Source organism: Cavia porcellus, unplaced genomic scaffold, assembly GCF_034190915.1.
Source record: "Cavia porcellus strain 051 isolate PalLab524CR breed Dunkin Hartley unplaced genomic scaffold, mCavPor4.1 scaffold_1, whole genome shotgun sequence".
NCBI classification, from domain to species: Eukaryota; Metazoa; Chordata; class Mammalia; order Rodentia; family Caviidae; genus Cavia; species Cavia porcellus.
This window is the reverse complement of record NW_026947484.1, coordinates 140627902-140644477: the sequence shown is the minus strand read 5'-3', so window position 1 is coordinate 140644477 and position 16576 is coordinate 140627902. Positions and strand designations below refer to the sequence as shown.

The 16576-nt window shown below is 39.1% G+C and overlaps 1 protein-coding gene across 35 annotated transcripts in view; it reads right to left on the bottom strand.

Moving 5' to 3' along the window:
• The window catches only part of LOC100716784 (myomegalin), a 245631-nt gene that overhangs the window by 64616 nt on the left and 164439 nt on the right, over nucleotides 1-16576 (bottom strand). For 6 of the 35 annotated variants that reach the window (XM_023561336.2, XM_023561338.2, XM_063256614.1 and 3 more), the window contains exon 1: nucleotides 6854-8309. The exons of 20 other annotated variants lie outside the window; for them this stretch is intronic. In XM_023561336.2, the coding sequence (XP_023417104.2) occupies nucleotides 6854-7969 (1116 nt within the window). In that variant the 5' untranslated portion in view covers nucleotides 7970-8309. Of the gene's footprint in view, nucleotides 1-6853; nucleotides 8311-16576 lie in introns of those variants that run through there. 9 more of the 35 variants (XM_013142852.3, XM_013142854.3, XM_063256562.1 and 6 more) reach the window with 2 other exon arrangements.

The following is a 16576-nucleotide window of genomic DNA, read 5'->3' as shown; positions in this document are numbered from 1 at the left end:
AAAAAGGCCTGAAAACTGAGTTCAGTGCAAAGGCCCTGGGATCAATCCCCAGTATTGTAGTAAGTAAATACACACATAGAAAATAAACATTTTCATTCTTTAAGGAGTCACAACTATCTTAAATCCCTTCCTGTAAACAACTGATTAGAAGTACAATGATTTTAGAAAAAAAACAGGCTATTTGTCAACTTTTCTAACATCTCTTAAAAGCACCATGTGAGACACTGTGGAAATATAACACTGATAAACATGTGATTCTAGCTCCAAATGATGCCAGTCTAGCGAGGGAGGTTGTAACATCATGAAACTTACAGAAAAAGTCCCTGCTGGTTGCAATAGGAATATAGAAAAGGCTCTTGGAAGAGACAAAATTTACCCTGGATAGGGCCTAGAAATAGATCTGTGGTTCAGCAGAGGCATGTGTAAGCTCTGGATCTGATCTAAAGGAAACAAAAAATATTCCAGATCCAACAAAGAGGTAGAAAGTACAGTGTGAAGCTAATGGATATAAAATACTGACTTCCATTACCCTATAGGGACCACATACTTTATTAACTTATCAGTTACATCAAACCACTTTTAGGAGTTGAAAGGGTCCAGTTAATAATTTTATCAGGACAATAAGCATAACTATCCCAAGCAAGGTTAGATATTTTGTTGTCCTCTTTATGAGACCATTCCTGTTTCTGAATAGCTAGTAAAGTCTACTTTCTCCCACAATACGATTTCAAAAATTTCAAAATTCTAAACAGCAAAAATATCAAAGTAGTATTACAAAATTAAGAAGTACTACAGATTAATCACAAGAAAGAAAAATAATCACAGAAGTTTTGATAAGTTAATGGAACAGCTTTAAAAAAAAAAAGAATCTAGAGTTCTGACATCATTCTCTGGAGCCTAGACCGCACTGCTTGTTAATACAGAAATGAGAGGGAAAACGATCCACTGGTCCTTCTTATGTCTACTGAATATCATTTACTAGTACAGCAGCCATTAATTTCATTCATTCACTCTTTCAGTATGCACATGCTGAATGCTATATGGCAGACACTGTTCTGGAGATGAAGCATGACAGAGGTCAAAGTCATTACTTTCTTCAAAAATAATACAAGAACAAGTACATAAGACATCAAGTAGGGAGGCGTCCTCTGCAGTTAAACAAGAAAGCATTATGCAGAGTAGGTACTCAAATTACTCCATATTGATCAAAGGAAGGTTGGAAGGTCTTCGAGGTAGCAGGTAAATGGGATCAGAATGGAATGGAGCCAGTCTTACAAAGACCAACAGAGGGTCAAGCTAACAGAGGCTCACGGAGATGAAGGAGAAGGGACTGTGCAGCAGAAGGGTACTTTCCAAGTGAAATATCACGGGAACCACGTGTGTAATTTTTAAATTTTTAGTAGCTTTGCTGCATGAACTAAAAACATAAGTGAACTTAACTCCGATATTTTAACAAATACATCCAAAATATTATAAACATGTAATCAATTTAAAAACTTTGAAATTTTTTTCTTAGTGTTTAAAATTCAAGGTATCATGTACCTTACAGTCACAGCACATCTCAACTTGGACTAGCCACATTTCAAGTGCTAAATAATGAATAAATGACAAAAGTTAGCTGCTGGCTGGCTTACTGGAGAGCTTAGAGCTACAGTACAGTGGGGTAAAGGGCACAGCGACTCCAAGTAGAATGACAGACAGGGGATAGGTCATACATGATGGCCATACAGCATAGTAAAAAAGCAGATTTCATTCTAATTGAAGTAAGAACGGACTACAGTGTCTCTAAATAGAAATCAGCTGGTTGTGAGGGAACAGGCCTGAAATCCCAGCACTCAAGAGGCTGAGGCAAAAAGATTGCTGTGAGTCTGAGGCCAGCCTGGGCTGCACAGTGAATTCAAGCCCAGTCTGAACTCCGCAGCCAAATCCTGTCTCAAAAATACAAAACAAAATAAAAATAAATTAGACTTCATAGAAAGTTTTCAAAATGATCATCCTAGTGACCCTTCAGTGGTAACTAGATCTGTGGGGAGCAGGAGTGGAAACAGACCAGTGAGGAAGCTGTTGAGGAAGGCAGGTCAAAGACAATTGAAGCTTTGATTAGTAGTGATAGTAACGGGAGAGATAAAAGGACGGTTGAACATATTTTGAAAATACAGTTAACAAGAGTTGCTGGCAGATTAGATGGTGGGAGAGGGAAAAAAGGTAACGATTCTTAGAAAACTTCAGATACTTGTTGTGAACATAAAAGGAGCCCTCCCTTGAAACAATGTGAACTGTGTCACACCACTGATATAACTGTTTCAATAGTTATTTACAATTCTGACTGACAAATTTATCATTAATGTAATGTAAAACATTCTCTGTAAATCTTAGTATTTTACTTACTTCATCAGTGTAAAATATCTTTTCTGTAACAACTGCAATAAAATATTTTTGAAAGTTAAATTATAAGAAGGATTAATAAAATAGCTTCAAGATTAAAATGGCAAGGAAGGCAGACATATTCATTTACCTCAAACCAAAGCATCTTACTGCTGCAAAGGAAACTTTATAAACTAACCAGGTGTTCCTATTCCATTCCATATAAGGAATCTGAAGTTTATAGAAGGTAAGTAATTTGTCCTAGTTTACACAAGAAATCAGGAAAAGCATTCAATTAAACTGCACTCAAGTTGGTATCTTTCATTTCTATAAACCCATTCCTTATCATGATGCCAGGAATACTTCAGGAATCAAATGTTTTTGTTGAATGAATAAGACGAAAAACAAAACAAAAAGAGGTCTATGCCCCAATTCCCTGTCCAATCTTTCATTTACTCTCCTAGGTCTAATTCCCGGTTTAATCTTTCATTTACTCTCCTAGAAATAAGACCATACATCTAGAGATATACATGGATATCTGTGAACACACACATATATGTATATACATAGACACACATATTCATAAGAACAGCAATTTGCAAGTTACAGAATGCCACAGAAAAATATGTAATAAATCTGGAACTCATTTACACACATCTTGACCATTGGAAGACATTAATTCTAACAATATAATGCATTGATTTAAAAATTGGAAGATGTTTGTTTCTTCATTTATAAATAATTTGTTATTTTTCGTATCAGAAAACTGTCCTTTCAGATAACATTCTGGCAAAAGAGCACTTAGGGAGTTACAATGAGTCAAAAACTCATAATGAAGTGCAAAGTACAAAATATATAAACCAATCACTAGAGCCTAAAATCAGTAACCCTTTATTTGGTACAATCAGTGTTATTCCCAGATTTCTGGTCACTCAGACCATGTTGTTATGATAATGCAATTTATATTAAGTCAATTTTGACCCAGCATCACAATCAGTACAACAGTCCTAATGTTGTACTGTAAGATGATTTAGGCTAACAGACAGGTATTTAGGTCTTTTCAAATAGCATTTTCTTGGCTCAAGCTAGTCCTAACACTAGTGAGTCACAGATCTCAAACTGTGGTAAGTTTTCATTCTATTTTAATAGAAGACAAATAAGAACAATCACCTAGTGTAAAACTAAAGAACTAATCTTTGAGCAGTACTAATGGCTATGCTTTCCAAACGGCCTGAATGATTTAATTCAGCTAACCTATGAAAGGGATGTTTTATTATAGTGGCAAATGACCAGACACTGCATAGCAAGGTTGGAAGCAAAGATTTGCTCTTTGAATTTAGAAAGGGAAACTGCACATAAGCCAGGGTTCTCTGACTTGCTGTTTACAAAGGGACTACGTCTCCTATCATAGATTTTCTACTTTGGAGCCTTTTTACAGAAGAAAATTATGCTTCAAACCTTTATGTATCTTTAGAGTCTTGAGTCTCTGGACATAAATTTTATTGAAGGCAAATAATCCATTTTGCACAATATCAGAAAAGCAGTTAACCAGGAGAAATATATATTTTTCTTTACTACAAGAAAGAAAGGGAAAGAAGGAAGGAAGGAAAAGCAAAGCAAAGCAGAAAGAAAATGGAACAAAGGAGAGAAGGCAGAGAGGAAAAAGGAAGACAGAAGAAAGCAATTAGGAAGAATCCTCACAATGATATTTAATAGTGTGTATGTTGAGGGAGGTGGATTAAACAAAGGAATAAAAATCACCTAACAGAACAATCTCATTCTTTAGAATAACAGGCTTGGATATATGATTCCCAATTTTACCTACCTTCCTCCCCCTTAGTCTACGGTGGTTCTTTTTTTGATTCTTAAAATGAAAAACTATATATCCACCTTATGAACAATGTTATTGTTTTTAATTTATTTTATACTACTACATGAATAAAACCAAATCACTATTATCTTTGCAGACTGCTTTTAAATTGTGTCATTTTTACTTCTCTTCAAATGTATACTGTATTTTTAGAAATCTTATTTTTAAATAAATATTTTTTTAAAAGTAACAGGTTTTGTTGTAATGTGTAGTATAATTTAATTAAAAGTTTTTTCCTTTACCCTGTTCTTTCCTATGAACTAAAAAAACAAAACAAAAACCAAAGCGTCTGAGTCACCTACTTGGGTCTTTGTCCTACAGCATAATAGCTCTTAAGGAGCTTAAAAGGCAGTCAAAGGTAAACAACAGATCAAGTGCCCAGACCAAAATATACATTTCATTTACCAAGATTTTGAGCCCAATTTATCTGTTTCCCTACATCTTTAATTATTAGAGAAATAGCATAGTAATTAAATGTTTCTTGAAGTTGAATGTTATTTCCCCCTTCATCTCAATGTTTCCTTATTCTACAAACAAAATGTAACCAAATGACAGAAAACAGGTGAATTTCTATTATTTTAAAGTTTTAATGTCCAAAGTTAACGAGGTCAAAGGACTTGACAAAAGATACAGTTACCATAGTTTATACCTGCTCACTCAGATAATACCTCTGCTTAAAAAAATTCCTAAAGAATCCTCCAGGAAGTTACAAAAAAAGGACTACTGGTTTAAAATAAGTACTTAATTAAACTGATGTACCGCAGGCAATATAGTTTAATGTATGGAATTAAAAGGTCTTGATTGAAAATGGTCAGGAAGCATTAGTTCTATATGGGCTGAGTTATTTAAAGCATGAGTTTTCTAAACTGAGAGACTGCATGAGGTTCTTTAAAATCTTTCCCAACTCCAAAACTTAGTGAGTCCCAGCACCAAAGGATAGTATTTTTAATTAAATATAGAGAAAAAATTCCTCATTTTACTAGTAATTTTCTAAATCTTTTCCTTTTACAGCACTGGCTATTTGAAAGAGGAAAACAACTTACTCCCCACCCACCATGCCTAATCTACTTTTAAATCCTAATGTGAGACTTTAATATGTAACATTGACATCTACTGCAGAGGTAGTGTCAGGGTCAAACTCGGCTCCACTGAAAAACCCAACAAAATATAAGTACACATTCATTATACATGCAATACTAAACATTTTATACAAATGAAAGTACATAATTTTACTTTTTTCATTAACATTTTCATATAATTTCTGATAATTTTGCATATTTCTAATTCTGTGTAAATCATTTTACACAAATTTTATGTAAATCTTAAAAACTTTTCTCCCATTTTCTGCTTAAGTTTTCATAGTGACACAAATTTTATAGACAATAGAAATACTTTTCAAAAATTTCACATGGCAATCAACAATTTCATTTTATTAAGCTCTAAATTTCTGAAATTATGTTGACCAGTACCAGGCTTTCCCAAAAGGCCTTCTATATTGTCCTTTATAATGGTACCACTAAACAACTGGTATCAAATGGAATTTGCCAGGTTTTTCAAAGTTAGTTGAACCTACCATTTACTGCTGATACGGAAAACAAAACAGCATCTGTCAGGTCCCTTTATACAGCTGAATTTAGAAGGCTGATCTGTAATCAATTGGACAGAAATGAAGAGCTCAAACTAGGATCATTTTCTATTCTGTGGTCATTGAGAAAACAAAGAGCAAACTAGAAGAGGGATAATAGGATGTAGGGAGAAGCTCAAATAATTTTCCAAATTGCATATTTTGTTGTTTCAAAAATACTTCAATATCTATGCTAATTTATTTCATTATACTATGATTTCTTAGTTCATTAAAGTTATTATGTTTCTTTTTGTAAAAATTTTTTTTGCTTTATGTCTCCCACTTTAACTACTTTGAAAATGATACACAGTGTACTGTTATTCTCTTACTTTAAGACATTTTTTAAAAATTTTCTTCCTAAAATAAAGAAAGCAAAGAGTATAATGGGAGACTTTTAATACCAAACATAACCTAATAGAACTCAGATAAAAACTGGTCATATAGTTTTCATCTTAACAGTTCAGTGACAATATTTGAATTCCCAAGTCTCTTCGATGACTAAATCACCATTAATCCTCAAGTAATATATTCATTATAATATTGCCCAGGTGACATAATGCTTTACTGGTGAACAACAGGTTTTCCCCAAACTTTCACTTTATGTTCTAATTATTTTAAAGCATTCTGGGAATGGAAGGTTTAATGCTGCAAGAACTAACTAGAGAACTCCCTTATAGAATGCCAGAGGATAAAGTGTAAAACTAAAACAAATAGGGGGAAAAAATGAAAAGGAAGCAAGAGGCAAAGTTCTAGTGCCAAACATGAGATTAAATGAGATTTATAGGAGAAAAGTGCACCGGGCATCTTTTTGCCTTAAAAGGTAGACAATTTTGATAACAGGCAACCTAACTAATAACATTACAAAGAGGATTGTAAAAAACGAGCCAAAATCGGCTCAATGATCAATATTCTCCAATCGAGACGGAAGGAAATCATGTGAAATCCTGCAAAGCCTGCGGATCAGCCAGCTACAGTCAGAAGAGCACATCATATACCTGCAGCCGAAGTGGCAAATACTCTTCACAGAGATCATCCCACAGCTCCTGGAGGTCGGAAATCTCCAAGGGATAATTCACAGGTGTCTTGTTCAAAGGCCTGTTAAGGAAACTGGGACAAACTCCGTCCGTCATACTGAGGCCAGGCTTGGTTCCAGATGGGCTGGATTTCACTGGAATGGGAAGCCTGCTCCCTCGGGGGCTCTGAACAGGCTTATAATCAAGACCTTTAATCACGTTAAGCGCTAACTCCAGTTTATGATTACACATATGCTGTGGAGCCTGTTCATCGGAACAAAAGTCACACTTTACAAGTTCTTTTGCATTTCTCTCAATTTCCTCCTCCTTGGCTTGAGGGGGACTAGCCTGGGTACTTGCATCCAAAGATTCCACAGAGGACCCCGGGGTTCCTTCTTCCATGCTTTCTCCATCTGGGGGCATCTTCGTGCTCGATAAATCCGGTGGCCCAATCTCGGACAAAGCCGCCTCTTCTGTGCAAATGCTGGTAGACCACCTGCTAGAAGGGCCACAGGAAATACTTCTGGCTACTTTTCGAGGCACCTTACAAATTGCTTCATAGTCAGAATCTGCGACCCGCAAAGCTGCACACCCTCGGCATCTCCTGGGTCGGCTACCAGGGCCTTCTGCAGCATGGCAGCTATGCGGCTCCTGAATCTGATCTTCACTTTCCACCCAGCACTCAAACCCCGAATAGGCAAAGTCTTCCTGGAGCAGTGCAGAGTATCTCACGTCGGGTAACCCGGAAATGTCAACCGTCCCACTCCCGGCCTTGGTCTCCGAGCCAGAGTCATCGTTATTTTTGCGATACATGCTGGCAATGCAAAACTTGAGGCGATCCTTCTCCAACAGCAGTTTCTGCAAGCGCTCAATGGAAAGGGCTTCGATGCGGGCGATAACGGTGTCAAAACGATAGATCCGATCGAGCATGAATGCACACTTGCTGCAGGCAAATTCGGCTTTGCCATCGCGAGGTACATCTTTGCCCAGGACGTGCGAAAGCAGAACCTGGAGGTTGAGCTTGGACGCCGTGTGGAAGATCCAGCGCCGCTGGTTTCCACACAGCTCCCGGGCACAGATTCTGCAAATCTCCTTCATCTTTGCTTGCAGCGGCTGCCGAGACCGCCGGGTGACAGTGCACTGGCTCTGGCGGTCCCCAGCGGTCGACACAGCCCGGAGGGCTCCGCGCCCTGCAGGGCACCCGGCACCACGCGCCGCCGGGTACCACGGTGTCAGCCCCGCCCCTCGGGCTGGAGGCAGGCGCCGAGTCGCCTCAGGAGGATGCTGAGGGACTGCGGCGCGAGCCTAGCTCCGACCCTGCCATGGCTCTCACAGCTGTCTTTCCCCTCAGCAGTCGCGTCCTTAGAGCCTTCCCCGGGAAGCTGGCGGGGTTCTTCGGAGTGCCACGGCCGACCGACGCTGACGCAAAGCTGGCAGGCAGAGCATCAGATTTCAAGATGGCGCCAGCGGCCGGGCGCCCGCCGCCTGGGAGGCTCCTCTGGGAGCTGTAGTCCGCCCGCGGCTTCCGCTCTGCGCATGCGGGCTGCGAGCCAATCCGCTGTCGCAAACCCGTCCCGGCTGCGGGCGGCGGGACGCAGATTCGGCCTGCAACTTGGGCGCCGAGTGGGTGCGAAGTAGAGAGCGGGACGGGGGCTTAGGGTCTGAACACTTTCGTCAGCTGAGGTCTCACAGAACTGGGCATCGGTCCTATCTAAGATCGCGTGGCCTCCGCCTGAGGTCCCGAGGCTCCCGGTGAAGAAGCCACAGCCGATGTCATCCCCCTCTGGCTTTGAGCGGTGCCACGTACTCTGGCCACGGCGGCCTTGGCAGCGCCACTAGGCGCGGCCGCGCGCGCCTCCTCCCGCCGCAGCCCCACCTCCTCTCGCCTTACAGTCCGGCGTCCTGGTCCGCAGGCCAGAGGCCGCTGAAGAAGGTGGGGAAGGGTGGTAAACTCTGAGGCCAGGTAAGGCGGGTTTCAGGAGGACAGTTCAACCCTTCGCACCAACGCTGAACGTTTCCAAGGAAGAGAAGAATCAGTGTGCCCCCTTAGGGTCAGGGGAAGAGTGTAAGATTAGCACCCCTCTGCGCATTGCCCTGTTTTAAGGGGGGGGGGGTCAACGAAAGGCACAACCTTCCAAGTACGAGTCCAGCAAATACCATGAGAATGCATCTGGCTAATCAAGATTTTTAAGATAATAGAAGAAGAATGGAGTCACCTGGGTGCAGATGACAGTCACCAAATTCTCTGAGGCTTAAGTAGAAATGCAGTATTTTTGGAGCTAACAGTAGACAAACACACAAAACACTCAAGCTTCATTGAGCAAGAGTCGGGGCTGGGGGTGTACTCTCAGAATTAGAGCTGAGCGCTGCACTGGTTGTAGTTCACACCCTTCTTAACACTTTACTGAGTGTTAAATTCTCCCTCCCTTGGGTTAAAAATTTAGAATCCACACAAAGAGGAAACAAGCAAGAATTTGGGCTAGGTAGAATGTAGGTATTGCAGATCATTTTTGATAAGGAATTATTTTCCCGACACGAGAGGCATGCAGATACCAGATAGGAGGAACATGACTTCAGCAATCCCGCAAGTCCCAACAGAACCAAGTTCCGTTTACAATAATGCTAAATTTCACCAAGTTAGCCTTAGAAAATAAGGGCAATAATAGTTTTAAGTATTTCTGAACCTTATCCCGAGAACACAGCCCATATTCCTAGGCCTAGAGACATCCAAATGCCATTATTGAGAGCTCATAATAAATTCCGGACTTCTTATTGAGGACTAAATGAGATGACTGGGAAGAAATGCTTTAACAATGTTTAGGCAACTAAGTAATAGCTGTTGTTCTTATCTTAGCATTATAATGGAATTTTTTAAAAGTAATTTTAAAACGTAGGGCCCTGTACACATAACGTATTGTAATCACCAAACAAAATAGTAGCTCCGCATTGGATGAGGACAGTCAGAGCGTTGGGTTTAATGGGTAACAGAACTTAGCATATGTAATTTCATCTAAATGTGCATATTGACACAAAAGCAAGAATGTAAAATAAAAGTTCCATTTAAAATTACAGCTGCATTTTTGACTCCAGGTTGTGAGCCTCAAAGTTTGAAAAAACAACAATCTTTGGACTCTAGTGATGTCTAGAAAAACAAGGAATTTTTGGACTCACAGTGACTGGTGCATAGACAAACTGCCACCTGGGACACTGTCCTGCTATCCCCAATCTTGTCCCACAGGACAGCAGGTACTCAAAAGGCCCACAAAACTGCTAAATTAAGACTTTAATTGAGCACTCTAGTGAAACAAACTGCCTTTCAAATGCAAACCCTAAATAATACTTAGCATCTAATAGTCTTAAAATGTATTACCTAAAACTTTTGGTTTGGTTTTTGAGCCAGTCTTGCGTTGTGATTCAGGCTAGCCTTGAACTCCCAGGGTAGTCCAAGATGGCCTTAAACTCAAGGCACAATCCTTTTGTTTCAGCCTCCCAAGGGCTGGAATCACAGGCATGTGCCACCATGCCCAGCATTGCCCAAACGTTTTTAAAATGAGGGATTTCTTCACTGAAGTCATCTCTACTTCATGAAAAGAATAGCTTTAGACATTGAGGATAAAATATAACTTAGAAGAAAGTTTGTAAAAGGCCCAATTGCAAATTTCAAACTTGTCAGTTCCTACTCATATGAGCTTTGGAAAACACTCATATGTATGTGCATAGCATGCATTTATGATTGAAGCAAGGTATGTTAAGACTTGAAGGCTTTTATGATGATTTAATATGGGGTCATTACTTCCAAAACTTATTAAAGGCACATACTAAAGGAAAATTTGAGAACAGGTTTCATATTATGATAAACTATTGTGAATTAAACAAGTTATATCATCTTGCCCTCAAAATGGATTGATAAATATTTACAGAAACTTGTTATATATCCTAGTAGTCACTTATATATGGCCCTTAAATTCCTAATCTACACTATGAGCCAACTTTAGCATGGATCAGTTTTCAAATTTAGGAAGGATCAGTATCAGCTGGAGGGTTTGTAAAACCAGATTGTGGGGCCTCCTTAGAGTCTGATTCAGTAAGTATGTCTGGGGAGGGACCCGCAATTTGCATTCCTTGCAAACTATTAGATCTTGCTAATGCAGCTATCTGGGAACCAGACTCTGAAAACCACGGAACTAGAAGTGTTCTAAGCTATATTCAAGAAAATCTCAGTCAAAACATTTTAGTTCAGGACATGCTAAGACCAGGTAACTGAGAAAACTACTGTCATTTTCTTAAAGTCAGAGTACAGGTAATAGAAGAAAAGTTTCAATAATGAATGGAATCTTTTAACATTGTCAACAGCCAGAGAGAAATTAGAATAGATAAGGTCAGGCATACTATTTCCTGATATGACTAGGTATTATTGGTGGACTTATAATTAAGAGAACTTGACTTCAGGTTGTTGCATTTAATTCTTCAGAATTCCTCTTTATCAAGTAAAATGCTTAACTTAGTTCTTAATCCTTTTTTCAAACATCTCTTGCATATATTTCTTGTTTCACATTTTTACTACACTTTCTATTTCAGATTCTTAGAACCTCACATCTGAACTATATCATACAACCCTAGAAGTCATAGCTCTAATCAATTTGCACAGTATTTCCAGAACATTCATAGTAACAATCTATCATTGTTTCTTACCTGTAAGAAATCCAAAACCCTTAGTCTCACATATCAGTCTGTTTCCTGTTACTAAAATGAAAAATCTGAGGCAAACTTTGTAAGGTAAAGCGAATTAGCCAGGCATGGTGGCACTTGCCTGTAATCCCAGCACTCAGGAGGCTGAGGCAGGATTGCTGCAAGTTCAAGACCAGCCTGGGCTACAAAGTGACCAGCCTGAAGTGCATAGCAAGACCCCATCTCAAAAAGTTTGGAGACTGAAAAGCCAAGATTAAATGGATACTTTGTTTTGGCCTTTGGTGGGAACCTAGCAAATGCATCACGGCAAGCAAAAGAGCCCATGCAAAAATACAGAACCAGAAGAGTGATTTAGGGTAGAGGGGTCCCCATCCTTTGGATCATGGACCAGTACCTGCTAGGAACAGGGCCACACAGCAGGAAGTAAGCAATAGGTAGGTAAGCAAACCTGTAGGTCTATTAACAGCTGTATTTCCGCCTGAGCTCTGCCTCCTGTCAGATCAGTGGAGGCTTTAGATTCGTACAGGAGTGTGAACTCTAAACTGCATGCAGTGGATCTGTATCACACAGTCCTTATGCGAATCTAATGCTTGATGATTTGACTGGAGCTGAGGCAGCTGCAAATACAGATTAACAGTAGCAGAGAGGTTTGACTGCTCAGAGACCATAATGAATCAGTTGCTTGCAGACTCATATCAGAACCCCATTATTGAGTGGCAAGTGACAAGCTGCATCTGCTGGCAGGCTTTAAATTAAAAACAGACATTTATTTTAGTCCATGTGCAGTCCACTCATTTCATCACTTCCACCGATGACCCTTTCCCACACTGCACACTAGTCTCCCACTTGTGGTGAGCCCACAAGCTAATCTTTGACAAAATGAGTAAAAACAAACATCGCTGGTTATATTCTTTGAAAAAGAGAAAAGACCCCCTGATGAGACAACATACCACTGACTGCCAATAAAAATAAGGCTGCACTGGAAAGAAAGTATCAAGAACCCTACTTAAATTATGGGTTCATTGCAACAAGTGGTTAATATTCTCCAGGCACACTTGGTATACTATATGGTGATCTGCTGTACGATGAAGCCACTGTACCTTCAAAACTGCTTCACAACATCGATACCAAACACCCTGCATTGAAAAACATGCCTTTGTAGTTTGTCAAAAGAAAAATGTGAACACAAGCAAGCAAAAGGCCATCAATGTGTTTGCACTGAGGGTACTATTTTTGACAGCTAAGCACATTATTGGTGCAGAGTTGACCCTACCTGGTACTAAACATATTTGTTGTGAACTTTTAGGAGAGGCTGCATTTTAAAAAGTGACACGTGTCCCTCTTTCAGTTAGTACCATAACTAGATAAATTGATGAAAAAACAGAGGATATTGAGGCACAATTGTTAGGATTAATAAGTTGCTATGGTATGCAATCCACAGTTGATGAATCTACTGACATTGACAACAGGTCAAGGATGCTTGTTTTTGTATGTTTCAGAAGGATGTGCATGGGGATATATATGCACTTTTGTTGCCACCCAATTCCACAGCTGCAGAATTATTCAAGTCTTTGAATGATTACATATTAGGAAAACTGAAGTGATCATATTGTATTGGTATATACACTGGCAGAGAAGCTGTCATGACTGGATAGCTTCCTGGATAGTGTCACTGCTCAGTTCAAAGAGGTTACTCCTGAATGTGAGTCTACACACTTCCATAGAGAAATGCTGGCTAGCTGAAAAATATCACCGGGACTTATGTTTTGCAGAATGTGATTAAATTTAACCACATTAAAGTACATGCCCTTAGCTTTTATCTGTTCACACGTTTGTGGTAAGATAGGAGCAGAGCACACATGTCTTTTATGTACAGAGTGAGATGGCTTTCTAAAGGTAAAGCCCTTATCAGAGGGTTTTTTGTTTTACTTTATTAGTACATAACAATTATATTTATTGGGGGAACTGGTACATGTACAAAATGTATCTCCAGAGTTCTTGAGTTATGTGAATTGCTCCAGAGATTTCTTTTAGAAAAACAGCAGCAACACATTTTGATGGTCAAAATGGATTGCAAAACTTGCTTATTTGTGTGACAAATTCAACCTGCTTAATAAATTTAGTCTGTCACTTCAGGGAAGAACAACTGTGTTCAAGTCAGCAGAAAAAGAGGCTCTACTCAAGGCTAAATAGAATTACAGGAGAGATGAGCAAACATTTTGGATTTTTGTTATGTTTCAGATATTTGCAGAGATTTTAAAATGAGTGAGGTCTCCCTTCTCCTAGGTAGTGCATGGTCACCTGTCTCAGCTTTCAAAGAGTTTGAGCATTCCATCCAAACCACAAGTGAATGACACCTGAATTGAGAAGGAATGAACCTGCAACCCATTTATAAATAAACCAAGCGAATCAACTTTGTACTAGAAGATGATCAATTGCTTAGATCACAAATACTGTGGCCCTACAAATATCCATATATTCTGGATTGAAATTAAGGCAGAACACATTACCACAAAAGCACTGAAAAGCCTACTGCCACTGCAAGCATTCTAATTGTGAAGCAGGGGTTTTTGCAGTGTTAGCAACCAAAACAAGATTATGGAGTAGACCAGACATAAGCAACACACTTCAGGTGTCACTATCCCCATCACTTCCTAAATAGGACCATGTAATTGCAGGAAAACAAGCTCAGTGTTCCCACTGATTCTGCATTATGGAGTGTTGTTTCATTGTATAATGCAATGTAATATAAAGTACACAATAACTATAGGGTACTTGAATCATTTTAAACCATTGTCTCTTTCCTGGTGCAGAAAATTTGTCTCTAAGAAACCTATTTCTGGTGCCAAGAAGGTTGAAGACCACTGATTAGGAGTCAAGCTCACTCTTCTAACAACTTGCTCTTGTGAGAGCTCAGGGGTCCCCTGAAAGCTACCTTAAGAGATCTCTCCTGGGAAGTTTCCCCAATGACCTAAGAACCTCCCCACCTCTTAAATTTTCTACCACCTCCCAGCTGCACATCAGGTAGGGACTAAGTTTCCAACACATTAACCCTCAGGGAGTACATTCAAACCATATCTAGACCATAACACCTGATATAACAAGACCTTAATCTGAAGAAAGGTCGGAAAAAACATCATACTGGTAACTCCACCAAGAGATGCCACAGTAATGGAATCATCCATCCATTGCCAAAAATGTCTAAAACTATGAGCTAACATTAACCTTTCCTCTTTTGAGTCTTTTTTTTTTTTTTTTTTTTTTTTTGGTCACAGCAATGAATGTTGACAAACATATCTTTGTGTTCCAATTCCTTTAACTAACAATACCTTAAGTATTATAAGTACTCATTGAATACAACTAAGCTATAAATAAGCTGTTTAATTTTTCTTCTCTTTTGTAGTTCAAAAGAGTCAAAGATATGAATGCCTTAGCTGATAAAGGCTATAGTCTAAGACATATTACTAGTGACGGTTATGTCTGAGTCTCTGGCTTCAACGTTCACAAGGCTAAGGAAACTAAAAGCTGCTCTAAAATTTTGTTCTTTGTATGAAGTTGTCTTTGAGCTGTCTGAGCTGCTAAATCCCTTCCAGCTTTTCAGTCTCTGCCTTGAGCGTTTAAAGCACATTTTTGCCTTAACCTTCACGTCAGCTCTCTACTTGGTAACAGTGGAATGTTTGCTATTTTAGGAAATATGCTCCACTGCGTGCAATGTTATTTACATTGCATTCCAAACAAGACATAATGCAACAGCTTGAGTGTCTGCTGATTTGTGAGTAGGAGGGTCCTGTTTGATTAATATGTTTCCCTCCCTAATTCTATTGTCCTACGTCAATTTTAAGCCAACTAGAGTAAAATTACATACTAATAAAATTTGCTTATCTTACACTGGAGAGAAAATCTAGAGGGGCAAAAAAGGAAAGACACAATGCAAGCATTCCTCTAGATTTTTCTTTGCAAGTACATAATTTGTCCTGTTTTCACCCGCTAGGTTTGGTTTCATGTAAAAGCTTTGAAATGAAGCTTCCACCATTCTGTAGAAAGGGATAACACTGATAATTGAAACAACTGCTGGATTTTCCCTGCAACTCTGTGGATACCTTCACTGAGAAAAAGTCACATTTTGTAATTTTATTAGTGTTTTGAAAAAAAATTTGTTTCACTATGTAGTTGAGGCTGTCACTGAACTCACTAGGCAGCGCAGGCTGGCCTCAGACTCAACAATGACCCTTCTGCCTCAGCCTCCAAGATTACTGGCATTATAAATATGTGTCACCAGTCCCATCCTAAGTTTTCTTGACTCCCTAGGTAGAAAGAGCCTACAAATTTAGAGCTACATTAGAAAACAACTGACCATCCAGATCACAGCAACATACTGATCTTAATGGACACCAAGAAAGAATGGAAGCAGCTGGAGGATGGCAATCAGTGGCCCGTTAGGTTTATGCATTTTATTTTTGCACAGAATTTATAAATTCCTTAATACAAGGAATGGTAAAAATACAGTGAATGTTTAGAGTTTTACAAATTTATTGGAGTAAAAGATGCATTTCTTTCAACTCTCTCCTTCCTTTGAACACACTTATCCATTGTTCTTGACAGTTTCTAAAGCCAGTCTGAAAGTCTTCTGCCATTAATGTGCAGACTTCCATGACAGTGTCTACTTCAACATCCTGAATCAATTCAAAACATCTACTTTCACAATCATTTTGACTTGAGAAAAGATCTAGAAGACACATATTGCCAGATTCTGTGAAGAAGATGGATAAAGACACACAGTAATGTTTCTATAGGCCTGCATTTCTGTTGGATGACACTTGGCAACAGCATACACTTGATCCAAAAGGACATCCAGAACTGCTTCAGAAAGTGATAAGAATAACAGGACAAGAGACTGAGGATTTAGCTCAGCGGCATAAGCACTTGCCTTGCAAGCATGTAGTCATGAGTTTGATCCCCAACACCAAAAAAAAAAAAAAAAAAAAAAAAAAAAAAAAAGAGCCTAACAATTAGATT